Source organism: Notamacropus eugenii, chromosome 6 (genome assembly GCF_028372415.1).
Source record: "Notamacropus eugenii isolate mMacEug1 chromosome 6, mMacEug1.pri_v2, whole genome shotgun sequence".
NCBI lineage: Eukaryota > Metazoa > Chordata > Mammalia > Diprotodontia > Macropodidae > Notamacropus > Notamacropus eugenii.
Window position 1 is genome coordinate 41,791,894 of NC_092877.1, and position 25,738 is coordinate 41,817,631.

The following is a 25,738-nucleotide window of genomic DNA, read 5'->3' on the forward strand; positions in this document are numbered from 1 at the left end:
GAACTGGTTCTCTCCTGAGGAGATCCGCTTTACTTCTGGCAGCTAAAATTCTTAGGAAATCTTTCTTTACAATGAGCTAAGATCCTCACCCAGCTCCAACCCACCCCCCCTTGGTGCTCTAAGCTTTTGCCTGCTGAGCTCAGACAGGACAATCCTAATATCCCTTCTACGTGACACTCAGTCAACAAGCATTTACTTAGTGTCTACTGTGTGCAGAAGCTGTATACTCAGTACTACAGATACAAAGGAAAACAAAAAACTGTTCCTGCTGCCAAGGAAATCACAGTGTAACTGGAAGGCAACATGCAAACAACTACATACAAACAGAATATAAAATGTGCCCCAAAGTCTTAGTACAGTTTTAAGATAATAAAGACTTTTGGGACATCCCCCATACAGGATAAATTGTGGTGCATTCAGTTGCTTCTCAGTCATGTCTGACTTCCTGGCCCCATCCGGGGTTTTCTTGGCAAAGGCACTAGAGTGGCTTGCCATTTTCCTCTCCAGCTCATTTGACGGATGAGGAAACAGAGGCACACAGCGTGAAGCGACTTGCCCAGAGTCACACAGCTAGTCAGTGTCTGAGGCCAGATTTTAACTCACAAAGAGGAGTCCTCTTGATCCCAGGCCTCATGATCTGTGCACTACGGCACCGCCTAATGGCCCTACGGGATAAATCAGAAATAACCCAGGGAAGGCACTAGAAATAATGGGAAAGGCTTCTTGAAGGTGGGATTTTAGCTGAGACTTGGAAGGAAGCCAAAAAGAACAGGCCCCGTGCTAAGCATCAGGGATACAAACACAAAACATCTCTGCCCCCAAGATTCCATGAAGGTCAGCACCAAGTCAGCTGATCTCATAAGCCCCCTGCGGAGCCCATGAGGACACTGAGCCTAACAGTTTTGTTAAATGACTGGCCTGCAGACCCACCAGTGAGTAAGCACAGGAGGGTCAAGGTTAACTCAAGTGCATCCTGACTCCAGACCTGGCTCTTTCTGTAATAAAAAGCTGTCTTTCAAGTCTCAGGAAGTTTAAACCGAGTTCAGAGCTGAAAACTCACCAATTGAAATGAATCTACTTGAACTCACGTTCTGGTGAAATTCTCACTTCTCTTTGTAACTTAACACTTACATTATCTGTTACATTATAAAGTCACTAACTGAAATGATGCTATCCTTGGCCTCAGAATCTAATCAAATGTTCACTTACCCATGAGACCTACAAATGTCAATCATCTTTTCTTTGATCACAAAACTAGCTGGAAGCTTAATCAGAAGCAGAATCAGGTAACTGTAACCCCAGGTAAGTAAGTGTGAATGGGACCTGTTAAAAGCAAAGAAATACCAATATCGGGATTTCGAAAGCTTAATCTTTTTTTAAAAAACAATAGAAATTCTTGGAAGTACTCAAAATGCAAACTGTCATACACGTCCTGATTAAAAATATTCTTAGACCAAGGTCTCCAGCACCTTTAACTCTCCCCTTTCACCCCATCTAAGCCCACCAAGAGACCACACCAAGGATCCAGAGATGAGAGCAGGCTGTAGAACAAATTGAGAATTTTTATCCTCCCTTAATATGGCTTAGTTAGGAAAAGCTAGACAATATGACCCTTATGACTTCTTCTAGCTGAAACTTTCTATATGGGATTAAAATAAAGTATGAAAAGCTAAGCTAGACATTAGTCAGTGAGAGCACGCATGGTCCCAAGGCAGGCTTCCCTGGGTGAAGAAGTGAAACGCAGGTACAGAACGTGATCCAGTGAAGAACATGGAATCTACTCTCTAAGAGGAGGGAGAGAGAAGTTATCCCTCCCCCAGGACAAGATAAGAGCCTGACAGGTGTCATGATGGCAAAAGCTTCACCTTCACCGACACTGGGAGGATGATAGAAACTGTCTCTTACCTAGGATGTCCCTCATCATCCATAGTGCATGTCCTTTCTGGGGCATCGTGGGTCACTGCCAAAAGCAGCCAATCCAATTTTAAAGATTCTGGCTGAAGAAGAGACTCAAGGAAGTACAATCTAGGAGAAACTCACAGCACATGTTACCCATCTCACAGCTGTCAAAGGAAAAACCTCATGTGAATATTTGGTGGAAACTCAAGGGTTATTTAATCCAAAGTTTCTCAGTACTAAAATGCAAATAATGGCCCCATCACCTCATCCCCTCTCCCTTCTTCAGGGCAAAGGAAGATTCCTTGGCAAATGCCTTTCCCTCTACAGGCCTCAATGCCCTCATTCCTTCAAAAGGAAAATTAACTAGATGATCTTTAGGATTCTTTCTCAGCTCTAAATCATGTGACCCTCTATTTAGTCTAGTCTTAAAACCAAAAAGGCAAAAATCCTACAATTCCTGAACCCTAAATCAGAGGCAAACTTTAATTCTCAGAGCATCTAAATCCCTCTGCAGTCTCCCAAAAAGGCAGCTCATAACACTGGACTAAGTGAGGTTGTAGAATACAGAAGAAAAGGCCTCAGATTCCGTAATCGTATCTCATTTCTATGTCATGCTTAGATTCCCCCTCAGATTATCCCACTTCAGATTACTCATCAACAAAACGGAAAGACTCATGCCAATCAAATGACAGATAACTGAAAATCCATACTCAAAAACTCACAGAGCTCTGTGACCTCATGTCCATGCTCCTCCCTCCAATGACACAGATCTCAACCAGTCCTGGTTGCCTCTTCTATGCAACTCTTTTCTATACTCTCCCATAAGTTTACAAGAGTCCACCCAACATGCCAGAGGCCTTCCTCACTTCCTCCTGACATGGTAAGGATATGAGTAGAATACTCTCGCTGTCCATCTGTCATCTTTTCCCTTACACCACGTGACCCATCCATCCTCCTTTGCTATCATATGAAGCTCTCTTTGCTTTTTACTCCTGTTCTTTGAAGTTCCTCTTTGGTTGTACATTGCAGTCTATTCACACCCCCCATAAGCCTCTCCACTGATCACTGAACAATATTTCTTTTCATTTCTTCAGAAACCATAGTGTTCCATGTCTCACTGCTATACAGCAACACTGGTCAAACACTAGCATCTAAAAGATGGACCTTTGTACTTTAGGGGAAGGCTGGGGTCATTAAAGGTGTATGTTAATTTCTCAAAAGCAATCCAAAATGTTCCCCTTCTCCTCCTGTTCAACTCTAAACCAAACTCCAAAATTCACTATCCATCTATACTGTCTATCCCAGATACCAATACTGATGGATGAGTCCTAGAGGCTCTTCATCCAAAGAATGCCATATAGATATTCTTCATCCACTTAAGTCTTTAGTTTGGATGGTATGGCCAAAATCTTTGAGTGGTTACAAATATCTTTCAGAAAACTATAACTTTGCAAGACTAGATACAACCAGCAAACGTTATCTGTAAACAGGGCATTTGGAAGACCTCATTTCATAGGAAATCCCTCTCTGCTGGATCTCCTCCACCACAATGACACATCCCTTTGGTGAGCACATACTTCCGTTTTATGCCTCACATGATGTCTATGATCAGAGGGTCACTGAACAGGATTACTTGTGTTGTTTAACATTTCAAGGAACACCGAATGATTCGAATAAGGGGAGACAGACATCTTATCCAAGGAGAACCTTTAAGGAAGTGCTTTACTCTACCAAATGAAATGCTATTAAAAATAATAAGCACAATATACAAGTACAACAATATAGATGGAAAGAGTATCCACAAAACGGAATGTTGTAAAATTATAAAGAACAAGCTTGTCCCCAAAGAAGAGATACGAGAAGACACTTTTCTTGCTCATTTGTGGCTGATAATTTGTGTTTTTTTCAATGGGGTCAGTTGTATTTTGAATTTTTTTTCTCTTCTTGCTCTTTTTGCCAAAAAAAAATTCTTTATTGTTAGAAATGGCTCTGAGTGAGGAAAGGAAAGGATACAGAAAAAAAGATTTAAGTGATATAAAAACAAAAGATATTAGTAAAAATCAATTTAAAAAATAATAAGCAAAGTAGAATCATTTATTCTCTGTACATGAATTTTCTAAAGGAAATATAACAAAAAGATACATAAATTAATATGCTCAAGAGACAGAATTAACATCCACATCCTTTCTTCTTTTAGCATATCACTGGTTCTATTCTACTGCCCATATATGGAACCTATAAATGCAATACTTATTAAATGCCTACTTCCCATGCATGGGGTCTATAAATCCAGGAAGTATTTATCAAGTGCTATTATATGCACAGTACTGCTGGGAGAAAATGAGCTGATCTCCATGATGGGTTGGCCTGGAGCACTATGGGATAAGGGGCAAGGCTTTGTCAAGCAGAGATGGAGGCATCAGGCATGTTAACATGGAGTCACAGCCTAACCACTCTCCTTAGGAACATGGAAGAATTAGATCAATCCTTTTGGCCAGCAGACCTGGATCACCAAGCAACAGTAATCACCTAGAAAGCAGACGGGACAGGATCAGAGTGCAGGGATGTACTAAAACAGCTCACAGATCAAGATTAAATTTAGCCAAGCCCAAGTTTCTTTCTCAGTCCTGCTGTAGTCATAAAGGAATAATTTAAATAGCTTCTCCATGAAAAGGAAAACTATTTGTCACTCACCTCTGATCTTCAGGCTTTGATTTCACAAGACTGTCCAAATAGACTAAGAAGTGGGCTGGATGATTCCGACAAAGCTGCATGATATCTGATGGCATAATGGATGGGAAGAACTTGACTAAGCTCCTAAGGGCTTTTTCCCCAAATTTTTCATAAAGCCTACAAAGAATCACAGACATTTAAATATAAGGACCCCAGAGGTCATCTGACCAGTTCAAAGAGAATGAATCCCCTCTACCTCCTGGATAAGTGGTATTTAGACCTTCACCTGAATACCTTCACTGATAGGTGGATCACTACTTCCCACAAGAGCTCGTTTCATTTTCTGACAGGCCTATCCTAAGTTCTTCTTCATTACTGAGCTGGAATATATCTAACTTGCACTAGTCCTAGCTCTTCTCTCTAGAGACAAGAACAAATTTCCTGTTTGGTTGGCTTCATGTACAAAACAAACAAAAAGTCTATTCCTATTCTCATTCCAACACTCCACCTTCCGATGCCAACACTAGGTTTGTGTCCTCCATACATCAACCCTCAGCCATCTGAGTTCTTCATCCAACACAAGCCCCTGCCTTGAAAATAAGCTAACTCTTTGATTTACATCTAGACAGGAGTAGAGAAGCAAAGGGGCAACAATTTTAGCTTAGTGCTAGAGGTCCTATACCACATAAAAGGTTTTTTGAGTGAAAGAATATTAACAATTAGTGATTTAAAAGTTTTCAACTATATAATCACATAAAAGTTTGGCACCTGAAGAAATCCTAGAAAACCACATGTATTGCAGCATCCCAGAAAGAATCATGAAAGACAAATTACCTGATGACATGGGCCATAAACAGAGGACTGTCTGAACGGATCAGGTCATCTAGGAACTTTAACATTGTTAGGATATCTCCATCTTCCTTCTCTAGAGGCACAGGCCTGGAATGTGCCATTTCTGAAAAACAAAACAATCTTCCTGTCTTTCCTCATTTAGTAGTAGGCACTAGTAATGCATTCATACAACAAACACTGCCTAAGCTTCTGTCATACATATAGCACTATGTCAGGCACTGTGTAGATGATCAACTATCACATGGTCCCTGTTCTCAAAGAATTTACAATCTAATTGAGAAGAAAAGACATGCACAGAAAAAATTTTTTAAATTCAAGAGCTTGTGCAAGGTAAAATTATAAGGAATTATGACATTTTTAAACAAATCTACTAAACTAAATTCCCGAAGGAGCACTTCCCCCTACCAAGTGAGATATATCACACAAACAGGTCCCTCAGGAAGCCTGACTCTCATTCCAAGGAGGGTTGACAGGGTTCAAAACATCTTGAAAATTGCCATCAGAGACCAGTGTTTGATTAATTTCATTGTTGGCTATTTTTCCTCCTCTGAGAGATTTTATTTTGAAACAATTAACTCATTTGGCAAGGAAAGGGGAATAGGAAGAAAAGAGGTGATCAAATTGGATGACACTATTTTGGATAAAAATAGACCAAGTTTGTAGCTGAGAAAACAGTTTTAAAAGTAGTTCTGGGATATCCCAAAAATGTTTTGAACAATGATACAACTGTCTTAAGTATAAAGTCCTAATGTACATCTAGAACACCGATTACTCAGTACTGACAAAGATATTAATATATGGCAATATAACTAAGAAGCAAAATCAGAATTATATCTTCTTTTATAGTTTATATTTGTATAGCACTTCGCATTTTATAAAGTGCTTAATATACAATCTCTTTGGCAGTCATAACAACTTTGTATAGTATCACTACCCCATTTTATAGAGACACAGCAAGTAAACCTCACCTATCACTTCTTAAAATACACCTCAGCTTCTTTTAAATAGAAGTTGGAAAGTTTTTTAGAAATAACACTCAATTAAAATGCACTGTTGGCAGAGCTGTGCTGTGATCCAGCCCAATCTGAAAAGCAATTCAGAACCATGTCCCAAAAGCTATTAAGCTGGGCACAGCTTTTGTCCTAGCAGTACCATTATTAGGTCCATACCCAAAGAGATTAAAGAGGAAAAAAACTCACATGCACAAAAACACAGCAGCTCTGTTTGTGGTGGCAAAGAATTGGAAACTGAGGGGATGTCCATCACCTGAGGAATGGCTAAAGAAGCTAAAGTATATGAACACAATGGAATACTAGTGTGCTATAAAAAAGGATGAAGGTGATGGTTTCAGAGAAACCTGAGAAGATTTGTATGAACTCATGCAAGGCTAAGCAGAACCAGGAAAACAACTTATACAGTAACATCAATACTGTAAGGGCAATCATCTTTGAAAGACTGAACTAATCATAGCGACTCCAGAGGACTCCTAATGAAACAGGCTAGTTGCCTCCTAAAAGGGAAAATGGATTCAGAGTACAGACTGACTTTTTTTTTTTTATCACAGCCAAGGCAGAAATTTGTTTTGCTTGATTATACATATTTATAACAGTTTAATTATTCCTTGTCTCAATGGTGGGGGAGGGGGAAAGGAGGAGGAAAATGTGTAACTAAAAATAAGGTAAATGAAAATTTAAGAAATTTTTGTAAAAAACTAAATTAAGCAAAAAAGGAAGGTTATTGGCTGGGTTAAGAAGTACTACAAATTTCTTTCTCAATTATTTTCTGAAGTCGTACAATTCAAAATGCTAAATATCTCTTTCCCTCAATCTCTGACTCTCCAAAGTAAAAAAAGAAAAAAATTTACCTTTCAGTCCTTCAATGTATGTATCCCAAACCCTGGGACTGTCAGAGTACATAATCTTGGCACACTGCTTTACTCTTTCCAAGTCCAAGAGAAAAAAGTACTTCTTTATAAAGTGACAAGCAGGAATCCAGGGAATGGTCTGCCGTAAATCTTGATCCATATTTACACATGTGACATCAGAACTAAATACACTTAACTCCAGACACAGAGTGGTCAGATCAGTCAGGTTCTTCTGAAGACTGTTTTCTATAAAACATGGAGCATGTATTCGAAAAAGGTCACCTGATGTTTCCCTTAAAAAGTTTACTGGTTCATTTGTTATTTTGCCCGCAGAATTTTCACTATCTGAACAACTATTTTGTTCTTGTCCAATATTTGCTTCTAAAATGTCTTTTTTAGATTCATCAAGCAAAGGCACATCCTGGTCCATCTTTGCATGTGAGCTGACAATCTCTGAAATACTGGAAAGATCCTTCACTGAAAATGTTTTTTCTAAGTGCAAAAGCCACTCCTGTAGAACCAGTCTCAGAGATGTAGGTTGAAATAGAACTTCAGGATCTTGAAGCTTCAATCTGCGTGAAAAAAAAGTGAATGTAAAACAATTTACAAAGATCAAGCAGAATTCAAATGAAGAGATATAAGACGACATTCCCATCCAATCCTGTGGAGGTGAAAGGTTCACAGGTGTTATATATTACATTACTCATTTTCTGACTTTTTCAATTTATTGATCAACTGTGCTGATTTGTTTTCCCTCTTCTTTTTCTTTTTTTTGGAACTCTAAAAAAATACTATTCATCACATGGTATGGTTCTAGGAAGGATAACCATTATGATGGTTATCTTATCAACTTATCTTATCAAACTTAATAATAAAAAATTATTTTCAAAAAATTTTCAGGAAACCTTCAACAAGTTTAAAAGCAAATAATCAGAAACTACATAATTACTCCCCATTAAATAAGCACTATTAGTTTTCAATTCTTGACTATTTTCCCAGAAAGAAGATGACCAATCATTCCCACAAAACATTCATTTGAAAACATAACTGGGTTTTGTTACTCCGGTGCCCATTAGGGAATCCCATCCAAGATCCTCGGTGCAGCAGCTGCTGCTGGGTCTCACAAAGTCTCTCCTAGTGGCTATAATTTTTTATTTACAATTCAGTTCAGTGAAGTTATTGAAGTCACTTCTTACACTGTCTCAGTAGTTGCTGCACTGAGCTCTTGTAACTTATCTTCTTCTGAAGACTGACTTTTCACATCTTTCCTGAAAAGAAATATAAAAAATAAGCATGATGCCCACTGAAAGAGGGAGGTGCTGGTTTGGGGTACATGATGACAGAGAAAAAGTACAGTCATGTGTATGGATACAAAAGGCTTGCATACCTCTCCCAGTCCTTCACAGGTAGTACCTGCACAGATTCTCTGAACTCAATAAAGTGGAGCTACCAAGCTGCCCCCTCAGGATTTTTCATAGAGCTTCCCCCAGTGCCTAGCTCAGGACCCTGCTCCAGTTCCACAGTCAAGGAATAGCCAAACAGAACCAAAGCTCCTAGGACAGCATTCTCGCTACAACATCAAGCTGTCTCCTGAGTCATGTAAATGGTGTCAGGGACCAAATGTACACTGTCAGGTCAGTACTCTGCTTGAGTAAAGAAAGTTCTAGACATGTTGTCTTGACCCTTCCCAAGCAGAATCCCTGGACAGTCAGCGGTCCAGCCCACTACAGATGCATAGACCCCTGGTCTTTTTCCTATCTGCCTGTGAATTACAACCAAGCTCTGGGCCCCATCTGAATGCGTACTTTACTAAGGGTTCCCTTCAGAAGTCATCAGCCAGAAGGTATAAGGAGCCAACATAAGAAATAATATTCAAATTGACAGCAGGTAAAATGAGAACAAAGGAAGAGGGAACCAGAACATGCTCTGTAGCCAATCCTACCAGCAATATTTCATGGTCTTTGCTTTTACTCCCCCTGGTTTTGCCCTCATTTGTATCTCCAGTGCTTAGCACAGTCCCTGGCACAGAGTGGGTACCTAAGAAATGCTTCTTGACCAGACTCCCCTTGTTTACATAATGCATATTATTTCCTATTTATTTAGCACTTTCCTCAAAACAATACAGTGAGGCAGAAGAGTATATTATTACCTCTCCTTTAGACAAGAGGCCACTGACACCTAAATCATTTAGTACATGTCTTGCCCCAAAGGACACACCTGGAAGCTCTGGTAAGAATTAAGTAGGAGAGGTCAATATACTGATCAGGGCTAGAACTTTAAATGTTAAAAGTTGTTTAAACAACTTTGGCTTTTCAGAAGTTCCCAGGGCCCATCTCCCTGAATGGTGAGGACACGACACTAGAGGCCTATCACGCATGGGAAGCACACATGCTTCCTGCTGCCACATTCCTCTGTAACACAATTGTATCTCCCCAGGAAGGAAGCAGAACACTTATCTGTTCAGAAAATAATACAACAGTGGGATAATACAACTGTAAAGAGCTACACACTTGGAGTCAGAGCATCTCGGTTTGGTCTCGGCCTCTACTGCTTACTCTCTGGGAGATGCTATCTCATCTGTACAATGAAGGGCTGGATTCAAATACGTCCAGGGTCTCTTCCACATCTAAATTGTGACCACATAATCTGCATAACCTCAGGCATAGAGCTCCACCTCCTTAGACCTCGCTAGGGCTTTTCAAGCCCTCCAAAAACTGGCCTTTTCCTACCTTTCCAGTCTTCTTATTCCTTACCAGTACTCTGTGATCCAGTGACACTGGCCTTCCAGACAGCCTCACACTAGACATTCCATCTCACACTTGTCCTCCATCCCTGGAATGCTCTCCCTTCTCATCTCTGTCTCCCATCTTCCCTGGCTTCCTTCAAGTCCCAGCTAATATCCCACCTGCAATAAGACCTTCCTGATGGCCCTTAATGCTAACACCTTCCCTCTGTTGATCATTTCCTATATATAGCTTGTCTCAACATAGTTGTTGGCATGTTTTCTCCCCCTCTGGATTGTGCTTGGCTTAGCACAGTGCCTGACACATGGTAGGCACTTAATAAAGACTTGTTCACAAACAGCTCCAAAATAAAGAAGCTGAACTAGATGGGCTCTAAGGTCCCTTCCTGCTCACTAGCCATGTCATAATGTCTGATAAATTTCCTAGCCCATCAAATGGCCAAAAAAGTGATTAAAGAGAGGCCCAAAAAAGGTAACTGGCAGAGATGAAACACCAAACAACATTTCTGGGGCACTAATTCTGGCAATACTGTAGACCAACAGGTAAAATTCCTTATGAATTTCACAGTACTATGAAGTAGTTTTTACAGAAACTATTTTATAGGGAAAGAAACTGAGGCTCAGAGAGGAGATTACATGTTTTCCCATGGTCACATGGTCACTGAGTGTCAGAGACAGGCCTGGAACTCCAGTCCTTCCCAGTCAAAGTTCAGCCCCATCTCTGTCAATGAGGGCACACCCACATTCTGCTACTGTAAGGTCTTGTCCCCTTTTAGCAAGCCAGTTTTGCATCCTCATATACAGGCTAAACATAGTTAAGACTTACTCATTCCCATCTGTCTGTGGACAGGTCATTATATCAGCATCCTCCTCATGAGGCTGCTCACCTCTAGGTTCAGGTCTCAGTTTCAAATCAGGACTTGAATGAAGCGTGCCAATCTTTTCAGTAGTTTTCCTCACAAAACTAGAAACACTGGAAATTAAATGTCAAAGAGTTTATGTGAAAGAATTTCTACTATGATCAGAAGAATTTAAGATTCTGCGTTAAAGGCTTGTACCACAGCAGCTTCCATAACTGGGGTTGGACTTTGTCTATAAAGAAAAAAAATGGGCTTAGTATAACTTCCCCATTAACTACATACTTGATCTCTGTTCCATGTAAGATCCATGTTAGGGTTTTACTTCCTTTCTTACTAGACTCAGCCCCATAAGCGCTGAACCATATTTCAGTCATCTTTTCACCTCTCCCAGTGCCATGGTTAATATATGTTTGGTAAACTGAACTGAATTTATTAAAAAGATCCAGAGAAAACACTGTTATAGATGATATTTGAAAAAAATTACTTTATTCCAGTTATTTGTTTCAAATCAATTAAAACAGTCTATGCAGCCACCTGTCCCCTTCAAGACAGATCAGAATACAGAATTGCTTCAATAGACTTTCAATCATTATTTAGGCAACCACAATTACAGCCACCATAACAATCAAAATTTATTTCTAATTAGAACTAGAGAGTCATTTAAGCAATGGAATGAAGGCTTCTATTAAGACAACTTGTGGATGCCCTTCCACAATTTGTTTTTTAAAGCCCAAATACAAACACTGATATATAGTTTAGGAAGAAGAATTAGGATTAATTTCTCAATTTTGAACTCAATTTAAGGTAAGATCAAGAAAAGGTCAGAAACAGATTGAAAATTGTTCTTTCCTACTACTAAATCCAATGAAAGCTTATACTTGTCTGCAAGAGAAAGAAAGGGCCCTACATATGCATCCTATATCTGCAACAAACCATATACTCATCTGCTCACATACTTCCCCAAGTCTAAGTAAAGGCAGCATCTTCCTGGCTAGGAAAGCTAAAGCTTTAAACTTCATTTAATCATTTTTTTCTATACATATTGAAATGTCAACGTGATGAGTGAGGGTAAATTCTTTTAAAAAGTGATTGAGGAACAATATACCTTTCCTTGACAGCCTGAAGAGAGGCGAGAGGAGATGAAGAACGAAATGATAATGGAATGCCAAATGGGAGAAAAGCTTCATTCCGATCTGACTCATCTGTCACTGAAGCATGAGATACAGTGTCTGACAAACAGAATTGGGGGAGGAAGGAGCAGTGTGAAAAACAAAATTGGATCACCCGAGGGCTTCTTGTCTTTAAAAAATAAAAAAAAAGTTGGAAATGAATGACCAAAGGAGGTGAAAACAAAAACCCAAAAGACAGAACATGTATGTGGGACAGACCCAGACAGCCCACCTACAAAAAGGTGAAGCACTGAGTACTTGGAGATGTCCTTATTTTCCCAACAATTCAAGGGCTTTCTTCCTCCTCACCATCTGGTTGGCCTCTACGATGAAGTAATCAAGGGTAATTATGTCATATGTCCCTACTCAAGCACAGAGTCCATAAAGGCCAGAGACTGTGATGGATCTCAATTTTTAATCTACCTAGCACACCCTGTTGCTCACACAGGAACCCCTTTGAAAACCTAGATGAACTGTGCCCTCTGTCACCATAAGTCCAAAAAAGGCTTAGAATCTCGATTAAACTCCCTCTCAGTAGATCATTTGGCCTTAAAATATTTGAGCACAACACAGTAAAGGAGACAGCCCCCATAGTAATTATTTTACAGTCCTTGAAGAGTATTATGGTTCATGAGCAAAAAACCACAAGGTCACTGAGTAATCACACCCTGTGTTTGTGCTCCTATATTTTCCCAGTACCTGGTTAGGTCAGAATTAGGGAGTTTGGCTTAGCAATAGCAAACTTTAGCCTAATGGTAACAAAGAGAATCTACTTACATGTTAAACCCACTCTTCCAAAAACTATAAGGGCTTACCTGATGTCTGTCAGCCGGAGCAATAATGAACACACAGTGAAAGACTGGGATGCTGAATGATGCACATACTATGAGACATGGGCACTGTGTAATTTGGTTTTGCTTAAATGTTTCTTTCCTGGACAAGGAAAAGTCTGGGGCTGGATGGAAAAATATGTCTAGAAATGACAGTTTTTAAAAAAAAACCCATAGTGGAAAATCATGGACACTGGGCTCACACAGACAGACGCCAGAATTCCTAAGCACTGCTATCAATAGGAAGTGCTATTCCCCTGAGAGCCATTACCCTGGTCTGGGCGGTCTTCTTCATGCTGTGCAGTGAATTCCTTAAGTCTCTCATCTTCTGAAAGTGTTTGGCTATGAAGGGAAGACGTGTCTTCATCTGACTGGCTGCCTCTTCGACTAATGACACGATAAATGCCAGAGTCTAAGATACTGAAACTTTCCTAAAAATAAAACAATTACATAAAACCAGGTTGCCCTTGGTTTAACCATATGTTTTGGGGTTTTTAGTTTTGAAAGGCTTAAAAGAGAAGAAGACCTCCAATTCTAGCATTCAACATCAGCTCCCTTTGGCTTATTTCCTCCATCTCCAGTAGAAGCCACAGTTGAAGCAACAAATTAGTAAAGAAAGGTTAGGATTTCCATTTCATTTCCAGCCACTGGGAAAGTTACTTTAAACCTCTAATGGAATTACTCAACCCCCCCCTCAATCTAGTTTTTCCATAAGCAAAATGGACAAATATTCCTTATTCCAAAAAAGGCCTGTTAGTGACAGTGAACATGAAATGAGATAACATCCTTAAAGAATTTGAGCTGCACTGAAAAGAACTGGGATCAACTGAACTGATGGCTTAAGTTTACTGAAGGATCTAAACAGCCTCAAAGTAAACCAAAAGCAGATTAATCTGAGAATGGAAATCAACTAACTCAGAACAAAAACACAGCATCAAGACTAGCAAATGACAATCTCATTTACCTGGCCTTCAGGAAATGTCTGAGGAAAGCTATTCTGTGGAAAGAAAGAAGGACATCCAAGGAACATGATTCTGATTGTGCTCAACCTAATGTGGGCGAATCATGCTCTACAGTTGGTAAGTTTGCAAGTGCAAAGCACACCTACATGCGAGGAAATGGAGCTTCTCCTACTGCTGCAGGCAGAACCTAAAGGTTCCAAGTTTAAAATCAATTCTTCCAGTTGAGCAATTAGATCGCTGTGGGTTGCGATGTCCAGTTGTGATTTCAAGTGCTCCAACTTGTCAACAGGTAAAGTTTTTCTTGCCTAAGAAAATGGCAAGAAAACATCCATTAACATCCTTGCTAAACCACTAGAGCAAGCTGTGTTTAGTCTAGGATGTATATTCAAATAAATAACATGGTAGATAAGTCTAATACAAATATCTTCTAATAATGCCCAACAGGGAGAAAAATGACTATGAACACATGGAAGACAACTACCTTAGAAATCAAGGATTTAATTATTTATAATAGACATGAAAATTATCATCTCTATCTTTAAATCATTTCTCATAAAAGAAAGGTAAACCTAAATGATAAGTTTGAATTGAACTTTGGCTAAATTTTGCTTTTAAACAAAATTTAAAGAGCTATTCCAGTTAATACCAGAAACAGTCCTGCTCAGAAGCTCTTATCACTTAGCCCCGTTACATCGAGATCATAACAACAGCCTACTAACTGGTCTCCCTGCCTAAACTCTCCTTCAGCACATTTACAGTGAAGTTATCCCCCAACTTCAATAAACTCTAGTAGCTGTTGCCTCTAAGATAAAGGATGTATTCCTCTTTTTAGCTTTTAAAGCCCTTCATAAGGGCTTTTAAAGCCCTTCATAAGCCGATCCCAACATCTCCCATCTATGAACCCCTTTCTCTCCACTCAGTCATACTCTAGTGAAGGTTCTCATACCTAGACTATTATAAGAGTTTTCTAATTCATCTCCCTTTCTCATGTCTTTCCTCACTCCAACCTATCCTATACAATGCTGCCAAACTGATTTTCCTACAGCACAAGGTTGAGACTGTCACACCCTGCCCACTCAATAATCTCCAGTAGCTCTCTGTTACCTCCAAGATCAAATATAAAATGCTTTGGCATTTAAAGCCTTTTAGAACCTGGCCCCCTCTTACCTCTCCAGTCTTCTGCTCCATGTACTTTATGATCCAGCAAGCTAAACCTTATTACCATTGCTTGCATACAAGGCCCCATCTCGTGACTCTGCAGCTTGTCCCTGGCTCTCTCTCCTCACTGCCTCCTTCTGGCTTCCCTGGTTTCCCTCTAAGATTAAATCAGTGCCTTCTAGATCTGCTCTCCGTACGTGCCCCATTAGCACTTTCCCTCTGAGGAGATTTTCCCTCTTCTCTCTCTTAATCTTATATGCACATAGCTGTTTCCATGTTGTCTTTCCCAGTTGTCTGTGAGCTCCCTGAATGAAGGGAGGGAACCTCATTTCTGCCCTTCTTTTTCATCTCCAGCACTTAGTACAGTGCTTGACACTACTAATTTACTATTAGTAAATGTTAACTGATGATACTAGGCTTCACTCATTAGGCACAGGAACATACAGAAAGAGTTAAGAGTAGAGTAGTGACAACAGCTTATTAGTTCTCTAACTCACTCGGCCAAGGATGATCGAATTTTGGAAAAGAAGGCAAGTATGGGTAGCCAAAGTCCATAAGCCTCTCCTAAGCAGGCGATCCACACAGCGCTCCACGGACAACAGGGACAAATGTGAGACTTTTCCATTCGTGTGTAGACAGAACAGTTCATTCCTGCAAACAGCCACATCCTGTATATCTTTGGGGGAAAAAAAAAAGACTTCATCATTCATGTAATCTTGTCACTCCAGGCAAAGTGTAAACAATGTATTTCAGGATAAACTTAAGGTTTCTATGAAATATACACCAAGAAATCTGCTCCCAGTAAAATATGATAGGAGGAGATGGTTAAAGGATGATTTGAATAACTTTATATAAAAAGAAGCAATATTATTTAGAGGTGGGGAAACACTAACTCTAGAGCCAGAGGAGCTGAATTCAAATCTCACCTCTGACATTTACTATTTGTCTGATATTGGGAAAGTTACACAACCTCCCCTAGGCCTCAATTTCCTCACCTATAAAATAAAGCTACACTAGAAGTCTTTTGAGATAGCTAGGTACCCAAACCCAAGTTCGAATTCTGCTTCAGACACTAACTTGGCTGTTACTTATCCTCTGTCTGCCTCTGTTGCTTCAACTGTAAAATAAGGATAAATAATAGTACCCAGGGTTGTTGTGAAGACCAAATGATACAGTACTGATCAGGTGCTTAACTGTGCCTGGCACATAGCAGGTGTTTAATAAATGCTTGTTCCCTTCTTTCATTCCTTTCTTCCAACTGCAGATCGATGGCCTTATGATCTTTATTGTGATAGCTCTCATTCAATCAGACCAAAGATTAAAGCAGCATCCTAAGTAAATATCACCAACTGTATGCTTCCTTACTTCAGTGTCAAGTAAATTACATGGGATTGTAAATGAAAAGTAATGAGAAGCCACCTTTTATCTCTGGAGAAGATGAATTCATTCATTTAGGAGGAGGTGATTTATGTCAGAAAGTTTTGGGGAAGCTGATATTTAACTACTGGATGCAAATGAATTACAGCAAATTCCTAGCAACTAAATGCCTCAAAGAAGAAGGAAGTTTGGAGGGGCTTGAAAACTGCCTGACAGAGGAAACTCGAAGGGCAACCTTACTCCGTATTTCTTTTCCATAAATCAGGAAGAAAATAAGGGATCAGGACATAACACAAGCAAGAACCCTCTAAACAGTCAGGAATTCTAATCCCACTCATTCACTGACAACAAAAGCAGACTCAACAGGCTGGCTATGACAAGTAAATGGGAGCCACTGCCTGGCCCCCAAGTTTCCCTGATCCTCAATCTGGAATTCAGAAGGGTTTTTAATTAAAGGCACAAAGATTCAGTGAGAATCAAAGTGAGTTAAGTGTATTCAGAACTAAGAGGAACATAATATAAGACTGAAGGCTGACTGAGGACAGTTAAGGATTACTAAGACATGTGTCAAGAAACAATCTACTAAGTATTAGCCTTATGTCAAAAAAGGACACTGCAGAAGTTCCCTTCCACAGGCAATATGCAGGAAATGACTATAAATGAATGAATATAATAAATAACTATACAGAACTTCAAAGAACAAATGTCGCTATTCTTTCCATTCTCTGAAGGGCTAAAGGCAAGGGTAAGAGCAGGCTGTCCTTGCTGGAGCTCTGCTGAAGCAGCAAGGTCTCTGAGGAAGAGACAAGTGCAGGCAGCAGGTGCCAGGAGAGCCCAAAGCCTTGGAGCCATGCTTTCAGACCACTGCCCTCAGCCTTATGCTGGGCAGTAGAGCTATGGAGACACAACCTGGCAGCTGTTCCCACAGAGGCTGCAACCACAGCTACTCAAGGCCCAAAAAAGAAAGTTCTTGTCACCAAAGTCATTGGCACTGACAAGTGGTAGAGCATCAGAAACTGGTGTGATTTTATCAGTGAAAATGACACAAAAGAAAAAGAATGATTATCTGCTCTACCGCTGTCCCCTAAACACCAGGGGACCTTCCTATTCATGTTGCAGCTGAAACCTTTCATCAAGCTGTGCTGTCTCCCACATCAGAATGTGAGCTCCTAGAGGGCATGGACTGTGTTGTTCTATTCGTACCCCTAAAGCTTAGTAAAGTGATTTGCACATAATATGTGCTTAATAAGAGATTTTTCATTCATTCACGAAAAATCTATTTATAGTACTAAACCTTTCACATGAATACAAGATTACTAAACTCCTAAAGAGAGGGCAAGGACCAAGTCTTTTTGGATCTCTCCCATTGCCAAACACAGGATTCTATATGAAGGAAATTTAAAAAATTTATATGAACAACTTTAAATGTACATAATGGCACAGAAGCAATAGTTACCTTTAACTTCACTCCAAAGAAGAACTTGAACATTCTGGGGAATAAAAATATAAATGCCTCTTTCATTCCAAGTCAAGACATAGTGCTCACTGCAAGAAAAAACAGGCATCAGAGGAGCTAAGTGTGCATCCATTTCCAGGGCATTAGGATACACAGGTCTACCCTATAACTCCCAAGAATTCAGCTCTCATGTGAGAAAACAAGGCAAATCCGTGGGTGTGGCAGACAATTGGTGTTCTAGCTTTAAAAAAAGTCAAGAGAAAAACTGCTGGGAAAACTGGATAACAACGTGGCAGAAACTGGGCATAGACCCATGCCTGACACCGTACACAAGAATAAAGTCCAAATGGGTACATGATCTAGGTATAAAGACTGATATTCTAAACAAATTAGGGGAGCAAGGGATAATGTATTTGTCAGATTTGTGGAGAATGGAGAAATTTATGCCCAAACAAGAAATAGAGAACATTAAGAAGGACAAAGTGCAACCGAGATTAGGAGGGAAGCAGAAAACTGGGAAAGAATTTTTACAACTAGTGTCTGTGATAAAGGCCTCATTTCTAACATACACAGAAAACTGAGTCAAATTTACAAAAAAACAAGGCACTTCCCAATTGATAAATGGTCAAAGGATATGAACTGGCAGTTTTCAGAGGAAGAAATTAAAGTTATCTATAGTCATATGAAAAAATGCTCTAAATCACTATTGATCAGTACCACATCACACCTATCAGATTGGCTAACACGACAAAACAGAAGATGATAAGTGTTGAAGAAGAGGTGGGAGAGTTAGAATACTAATTCATTGTTGGTGGAGCTGTGAGCTAATCCAACCATCCTGGAGAAATATTTGGAACTATGCCCAAAGCGCTACAAAAATGTGCATACCCTTTGACCCAGCAACATCGCTTCTAAGGCTGTAGAAGAGATCATAAAAATGGGAAAAGGTCTCACATACACAAAAATATTTATAGCAGCTCTCTTTGTGGTGGTCAAGAACTGGAAATCAATGGAATGCCTATCAACTGGGAAATGGCTAAACAAGTTGTGGTATATGAATACAATGGAATACCATTGTGCTATAAGAAATGATGAACAGGAGGACTTCAGAGAGGCTTGGAAAGACGTATATGAGTGAACTGCTGAGTGAAATGAGCAGAACCAGGAGAACATTATACACAGTAACAGCCACAGTGTGCGAGGACTGTTTCTGATAGAGTTAGCCCTTCACAGCACTGCAAGAACCTAAAACATTCCCAAAGGACTCGAGGCAAAATGTCTTCCACATCCAGAGAAAGCACTATGGAATCAGAATGCAGAACGAAGCAAACTATTTTCTCTTGTGTTATGTTTTGTTTTGGTTTTTCTCATGGTTTGTCCCATTCGTTTTAATTCTTCTATGCAATACGACTAATATGAAAATGTGTTTAATAAGAATATATGTGTAGAACCCATATAAGATTGCATGCAGTCTCAGGGAGCAGGGAAGAAGGAGGTGGAGAAAATTTAAGATTTATGGAAGTGATTGCTGAAAACCGAAAACAAATTAATTTTTTAAAAAAACCCATGATACCTACCACACCTACTAAAATTAGTGATTTGTTGAAACTTAGTCAAACATAATGGAAATTCCAAATTATGAAGAAAAAGATGTCAACCCAAGAAATCTTTTTGAAAAGAAAAAACTGTCTTTTGGAAAAGACTCGGAATAAAAGTCAAAATAGACAATTTCAATTCTATACAATTAAAAAGATTTTGCATGAGCAAAATCAATGCAACTAAAAAGAGCTTTCATTAAGGAAACCATATCTATGCATTCAAATATCTCTATTATAAGTCTGCTCCCCAGGATATACAAAAGAACTGACACAAACATAAAGACCAAGAAACATTCTCTAATAAACGAATTGCCAAAGGTTGTTCAGACTTCAAAAGAAATACAACAACCTTACAAAAAAATGTTCTAAATCACAAATAAATGCAAATTAAAACAACTGAGAGTTTTTCATCTAATTGGCAAAAATGAAAATGGATGATAATAATAGATGATGGAGAAGCCATGGGCAGACCAACAACTAATATACTGTTGGCACAGCCAGAAAATGGCCCAATCACTCTGGAAAATAATTTGCAATTATGTGAAAAAAGTTACTAACCTGTTCATATCCTCTAAGTCAGTAACCCCCACTCCTGGGCATTTACTCCAAGGAGATCAAAGGCATAGAAAAAAAATCTTATAGACACTAAAAAAATAATCTTATAGACACTTTTTGTGATAAAGAAAAAAACAACTGGAAATAAAGTGGGTACCCATCATCCGGGAAATAATAAAGCAAATTACAGTATACAAATAGTAGAGAATGTTAAAGTATAATAAGAATAACAAATATAAAAAGGTCAGAGAAACATGAGAAGACTTGTATGAAATACAGAGAATGATGAAAGCAGAACCAATAGAACAAAATTCAGCACTTTGAACAATGCCTGGCACAGAGTAAGACAATAAGTGCTTGCTGATTATGAACAATGATTATAACATAAATGAAAATAGCACTGAAAGGAAGTACTCTCTGTTTACATTAAGGGCACCATCATGCTTCCAATCACCCCAATGGAAAACTTTAGGTCAACCTTGACTCTTATAATAATAACTAGTATTAATACAGAGCCTTAAGGTTTGCAAAGCACTTTACAAATATTATCTCACTTGTCCTCACAACAACCCTGAGAGATAGGTGCTATTGTTATCCCCATTTTACAGCTGAGGAAACTAAAATAAGTGACTTGCCCAATGTCACACAGCTAGTGTCTGAGCTCAAATTTAACTCAGGTCTTCCTGATTCCAGGCCCAGTGCGCAAATCAGATGATTTTTCCCTTACCCCAGTTGCTACTCTACCGACCCAAAACACCTTGCATACATATTCTTTTCTCCACTCACAGTTATCACCCTACTTCAGGCCCACATCACCCCCACCCAGACTATTCTGACAGCCTATTTGAGTTCCCAATTTTCAGACTCAGATACACCCTTCACACAGCTCCCTGTGGCTTCTAGAATAAAATACAAACTCCCTGGCTTTTCATTTAAAGCCCTTCACAACACAGCTCTAGCCTTCTTATTCTCTCTATTCATTTCTATCATGCACTCTTTTCTAGTCAACTGGTATCCTGGCTGCTTCTTAGGATTCCAACCACCACTTCTGTGCCAGCTGATCCCCTTCCCTGAAATACAGTCCTTCCCCTTCTGCCTCCCCGACTCCGGAGTTTCCTTCAAGACTCACTAATGGTACCCTAGGTACCTAGGCATTATTCTAGGCGAAACTTTTCCTAATCCACCAAAGGTGTCTTCCTTTCCTCCTCAAATTATCAAATATTTACTGTTTACATGCTGAATCTCCCCCACCCAATAGAATATAAGCCATAAACTCCTTCGAACAGGGGCTGTTTGTTTTTCCCTTTGTATCCCTAAGGCCTAGGATAGTACCTTTCACATAATATGTACTTAAAAATGCTTGTTGGATTTGTCAACCTGAAAAAAAAACCTCAGGTTTGCACTTTGGGACAAGACATTACCTTATTCAAACACGGATGCTCAGGGACAGGGAAGAAAGAGATTCACGTAGGGCATAGTTGTGGAACACAGTAGGAGGGCATACAGTCTGGATACACAGAACAGCCCCAACTGCAGGAAGGAAGTATTGAAGGTGTGGAGGGTGTACAAAAGTAAGGTCACAGAAATGTCCTTGGAACTATCTCCATCCAAGAATGGGGCGGTTAGAAACTGCTGGGGTATTCAGGATCTTCTCGGGGACAGTAAGAAACTGCTCGTCAGGAGATAGACTGGATAGATCAGAAAGCAGGACCAAAAGAACAGTATATTCGACAACAATGTAGATGAACTTAATATAAAGAGGCAACAACAAAACTGTTCAAGTACAATGATGGTTGTCAGTACTATATCATCACACTAAAGGACATATCTTTCCTTTCTTTCAAAAACTGATAAACTATTTTGGGTAGAACGCATTTTGTAAGGTGATTTATTTGGTTGGCTGTTGCTAAGTGTCTTGTGTTCAAACAAGACGTACTAATTGTTTTTAAATCAACATGAGGTTTCTTCCCAAGGAATGCCAGGCTAAAACAATAATAATGCAAACACCACTACAACCTTAGTTGGGGGTGTCAGACAAGCAGAAAAGTAGAGTTCTCCTAAAGATATCAATATTAAGCTTCTAAAGAATAAGTCCACAATATGTCTTTCTATGAGACAGCCTTTTAATTAAGAGATGAAATAATGCATATCTCAAGTTATTCTGAAAGCTGAAAAACAGGGAAATGCAAAAGTAGAACACAGTTCTGGAGCCTCTTGGTTTCATCAACATATTTAAAAGATAAATCATTTTCTTTTTGCCACTGGCTATTCTTATTTTTAAAAATGAGGCATTAAAAACTCTAAAAGACAATCAATGAAATGTGAACAAAGTTTTTGCATTTTTTAAAAGAGAAAAGTAGTAACAGAGGCTTACCTTAGATATAAGAGTTTGGGAAAGGTCAAAGACTGAGATGAACCAACTGTACTATTAAATTCAAGCTCTGATCTAGGAAATAAATAATATTCTTTTTAATAACCTAGAACTTCTATTTTATTTTTATATCACTGTTTAAAAAAAATTTCTGGGTAAAAAAAAATCTTAAAACCATAGCAGATAAGACAATATGTTCTTATTCGATGCACTCTGAGTAGAGTTTCATTAAAGTCTTTTATGATTACTATCATATAGCCTTTCAACAAATTGCATCATAGGCATACAGTGTCTCATCCAGAAAGGGCACTCAATAAATAAATGACCCTTGAATGACTAATTGGGAAATATATTTTGCATTCTAGAAATACCAAGCCAAGCCCTTCCCATGAAGAGCCTACAATGATCATAGATCAGCCCTACAATCCCTACCTTATATTAATCACAGGAAGAGGTGATGAGGAGAGAAGTTTCTTAAACTGGTGTGTACTCAGAACTTCCCCTTCAAAGTTCACCTCCCACATTCTAGAGCCAGGACGGGCACAATATATTAGGGGCTGCTGAGTCCCAGAGCTTCTTCCAGGGAAAAAACAAGCTCCATATTCTCCATCTCTTTCCTTAGTGCCAATTTTCCAAAACTTTTCCCTAATAACAAAAAAAGGTGGGGAGGCAGAAGAGTTATGTATGTTTATGCAAAATTAAAAGCAACAATACAGTAATTCAATACAAGGTCTAACAGTTGCAGCCCACAGTGTTATCTTCCTTGTTTTTTTGTACCCCTAGCACTCAAATATACTGGTACCACACAACTGTACACCAACAATCTGAAAAGGTTTAGCATTTCTAACACTCTTTAATGTTTTTAGGTTATTCAGGTTGTCTTATATATACATTATATATGGGATATAGCTATACGGACAGATGCAGATATAGATATGAGTTCTCTAATTAGCTCCTTGAATGAAGGAAGTGTCACCTACCAATTTCATTTCACCAAAAGAGCCTAATGCAACAGTTCCATAAATGTTTTCAAAATGAACATTTAACTGATTTTTATTTGGGAGTTTAAGCAGAGTTTTGAGGGGATACAGTCTAGTAGGAGAAGCTTAGTCTCCTCTTTCTCTCTCCCAGGGCCCTCTTCTCTCCTATTTATTAGTATTTCAGAGGGCAGACAGTGGTAGGAACAATAAAACTCAATCATTTCACTGGGTTACCACTTCTTTCTAAAGCACTTCCCTCTTTGTACCAGCCTAATACTGTTCCTCATATACAACAATCCACCTCCTGCCCCTGCACCTTAACACTGTCACTCAGCTGTCACCCATATCTAGAAGGCTGTCACTCTCTTTGCACCTCTGCTTGTTGAAACACCTACTCTCTTCAAGATTAAACTCAAGTGAAAACTCCTTTATGAGACCTTTCCTGATCTCCCTCAATGGTCCCTTAAAAATGTCTCTACTTATTTTACATTTATTTATGAGTTATTTTTAAGCACCTTGAGAACAACATTTATTTCTTTTTTGTCTCTATATCCCCAGTGTTTAATGGGTGCTTAATAAATGTTTAATGAATTAAACTGAATTATTCAAAATTGACAGTAAAAGGCTGTTGGGGGTAAACCGTGGGGAGCAGATTAAAACCTATTGCTAATTAAAAATTAGCACAATCATTTTAATTATATTATCAATGTTTCCCATAATTATCTTCCAGATGTGTACTATTCTCCTAGGGACATACAGCATATACACAGAAAAGCATACAGAGTAAATGACTTTTCTCAATCCTTTCTGCTCCTAAGCCAATCAGTTGTCAAATTCTATCGATTCTATTTCTTGCATCCATCTCCTTCTCTCTACATAGCCAATATCCTTGTAAAAGCTTCTTAAAGGGTCTTCCTGTTTTTAGCCCTTCCCCTCTCTATTGCATCCCCATAAAGTGACCAAAATAATCTTCCTGGGGACAAATCTAACCATTCTATTCCCCTGCTCAAAAAATGTAATGGCTCCATATAGCCTAAAGTACATAATACGAAGTTCTCAGTCAAGTTTTTAAGGCCCTCCAAAACCTGATTTTAACCCATCCTTCCACCATGCATTTTTCCTCTGTTAGGATTGATTATAGTCAATTTTGTAGGATAAGTTGCAATTGTCTATAATTCTTTTTCTTTTGTATTTTGCTACCCCATATTCCAAGTTTTCCTTTACTCTTAATAATTGCTGTATAATTTATAATCCTGAATTTGGATCCTTGGTACTTTTTTTCTTTCTCCCTATCTATTCGAAATATTTTTTTCTTTAAGTTAGAAGCTCTGGGATTAGCTCTCTCATTTCTGGAGGTGTCATATCAGGGAGTGCTTTCATTTGACCTATGGATTCTTTCTGTTTTGACTTTGTCCTTTGGTTTTTAGTAGTTCTGGGCAGCTTTATCTCATGCCTTCTTGAAAGGTGAAATCCAAGATTTTTGTTTGGTCATGGTTTTAGGGGAATCTAATCACTCTTAAATTATCTCACCTCACTGCATTTTCCAGGTCAATTATTTTGATGGCAGTTTCCATAAAATATACCTTTTTATTTTGTTCTGATATTTCTTGTTTCATTGAAATTTTTAATTCTATTTGCTTGACTCCATTTTTCAGAATGTCTTAAGGTTTTCCACTTTCATATCTAAGCCTTCTCTTCTCTGTCCAAGGAGTTCCAAAGGAGAATGGACTACCTTAGGAAATGAGTTTCACATCACTCCAGGTCTTTAGGAAGAAGTAAAGGCTACAGAACCACTTACGTAAATTTTAAAGGAGGAGTTACTATTTAACCTCCCTTCCACCTATAGGATTCCATGGTTCTATGTTCCCTTTCATTGTGTAGATAACTGAGAACATACTTTATTTAGCCTGCTTTGGTGACGAGTATGGAGAACTCCAAAACTACCAACTGTATCAAAAGCATACATAAGAAAAATTTATCTGAAAGACACATCTTTTCCTCATGAAAAATATAAAGAGTAACAAATTTGATTTATTTAAACCACTGTTTAATTAATAAAAATTACAGTATATGACACAACCAAATTTACCTCTCAGTATCACATAAGAGGGATCGAGTGAGTGAAGATACAAGCAATCTTCCATCCAAATAATCTAACTGTACTATTCGAGAGTCAACTGTTGTTATTGTCTGAACTGGGAACATCACAAAGGTAGCAGCTGCCTAAATAGTGGGGGGAGAGGGATTAGAAGAGGGGTATAGAAAATAAAAATTTATTTCGTTACAGAATAATAAAATATTGTAATTAAAACATTGTTCTTTTTTTGTTCCCAATTTCAAAATTTTAGATATCAAAATTAGAAAATAAAGCAAACCAAAATGTGACTTTTT

The 25,738-nt window shown here is 38.8% G+C and overlaps 1 protein-coding gene across 9 annotated transcripts in view; it reads right to left on the reverse strand.

Annotated features, from left to right (window-relative positions):
• HPS5 (HPS5 biogenesis of lysosomal organelles complex 2 subunit 2) overlaps positions 1 to 25,738 on the reverse strand; it is a 77,580-nt gene that overhangs the window by 38,279 nt on the left and 13,563 nt on the right. For 3 of the 9 annotated variants that reach the window (XM_072619637.1, XM_072619638.1, XM_072619640.1), the window contains 16 exons: positions 25,437 to 25,570; positions 22,800 to 23,012; positions 22,371 to 22,442; positions 17,844 to 17,932; positions 15,508 to 15,686; positions 13,999 to 14,157; positions 13,855 to 13,887; positions 13,162 to 13,321; positions 11,997 to 12,120; positions 10,858 to 11,004; positions 8,485 to 8,556; positions 7,289 to 7,860; positions 5,407 to 5,527; positions 4,594 to 4,749; positions 1,906 to 2,025; positions 1,210 to 1,323 (listed from right to left, as the gene is read on the reverse strand). In XM_072619637.1, coding sequence (XP_072475738.1) covers positions 1,210 to 1,323; positions 1,906 to 2,025; positions 4,594 to 4,749; positions 5,407 to 5,527; positions 7,289 to 7,860; positions 8,485 to 8,556; positions 10,858 to 11,004; positions 11,997 to 12,120; positions 13,162 to 13,321; positions 13,855 to 13,887; positions 13,999 to 14,157; positions 15,508 to 15,686; positions 17,844 to 17,932; positions 22,371 to 22,442; positions 22,800 to 23,012; positions 25,437 to 25,570 — 2,465 coding nt within the window. Of the gene's footprint in view, positions 1 to 1,209; positions 1,324 to 1,905; positions 2,064 to 3,765; positions 4,429 to 4,593; positions 4,750 to 5,406; positions 5,528 to 7,288; positions 7,861 to 8,484; positions 8,557 to 10,857; positions 11,005 to 11,996; positions 12,121 to 13,161; positions 13,322 to 13,854; positions 13,888 to 13,998; positions 14,158 to 15,507; positions 15,687 to 17,843; positions 17,933 to 22,370; positions 22,443 to 22,799; positions 23,013 to 25,436; positions 25,571 to 25,738 lie in introns of those variants that run through there. The other 6 variants (XM_072619643.1, XM_072619641.1, XM_072619644.1 and 3 more) reach the window with 4 other exon arrangements.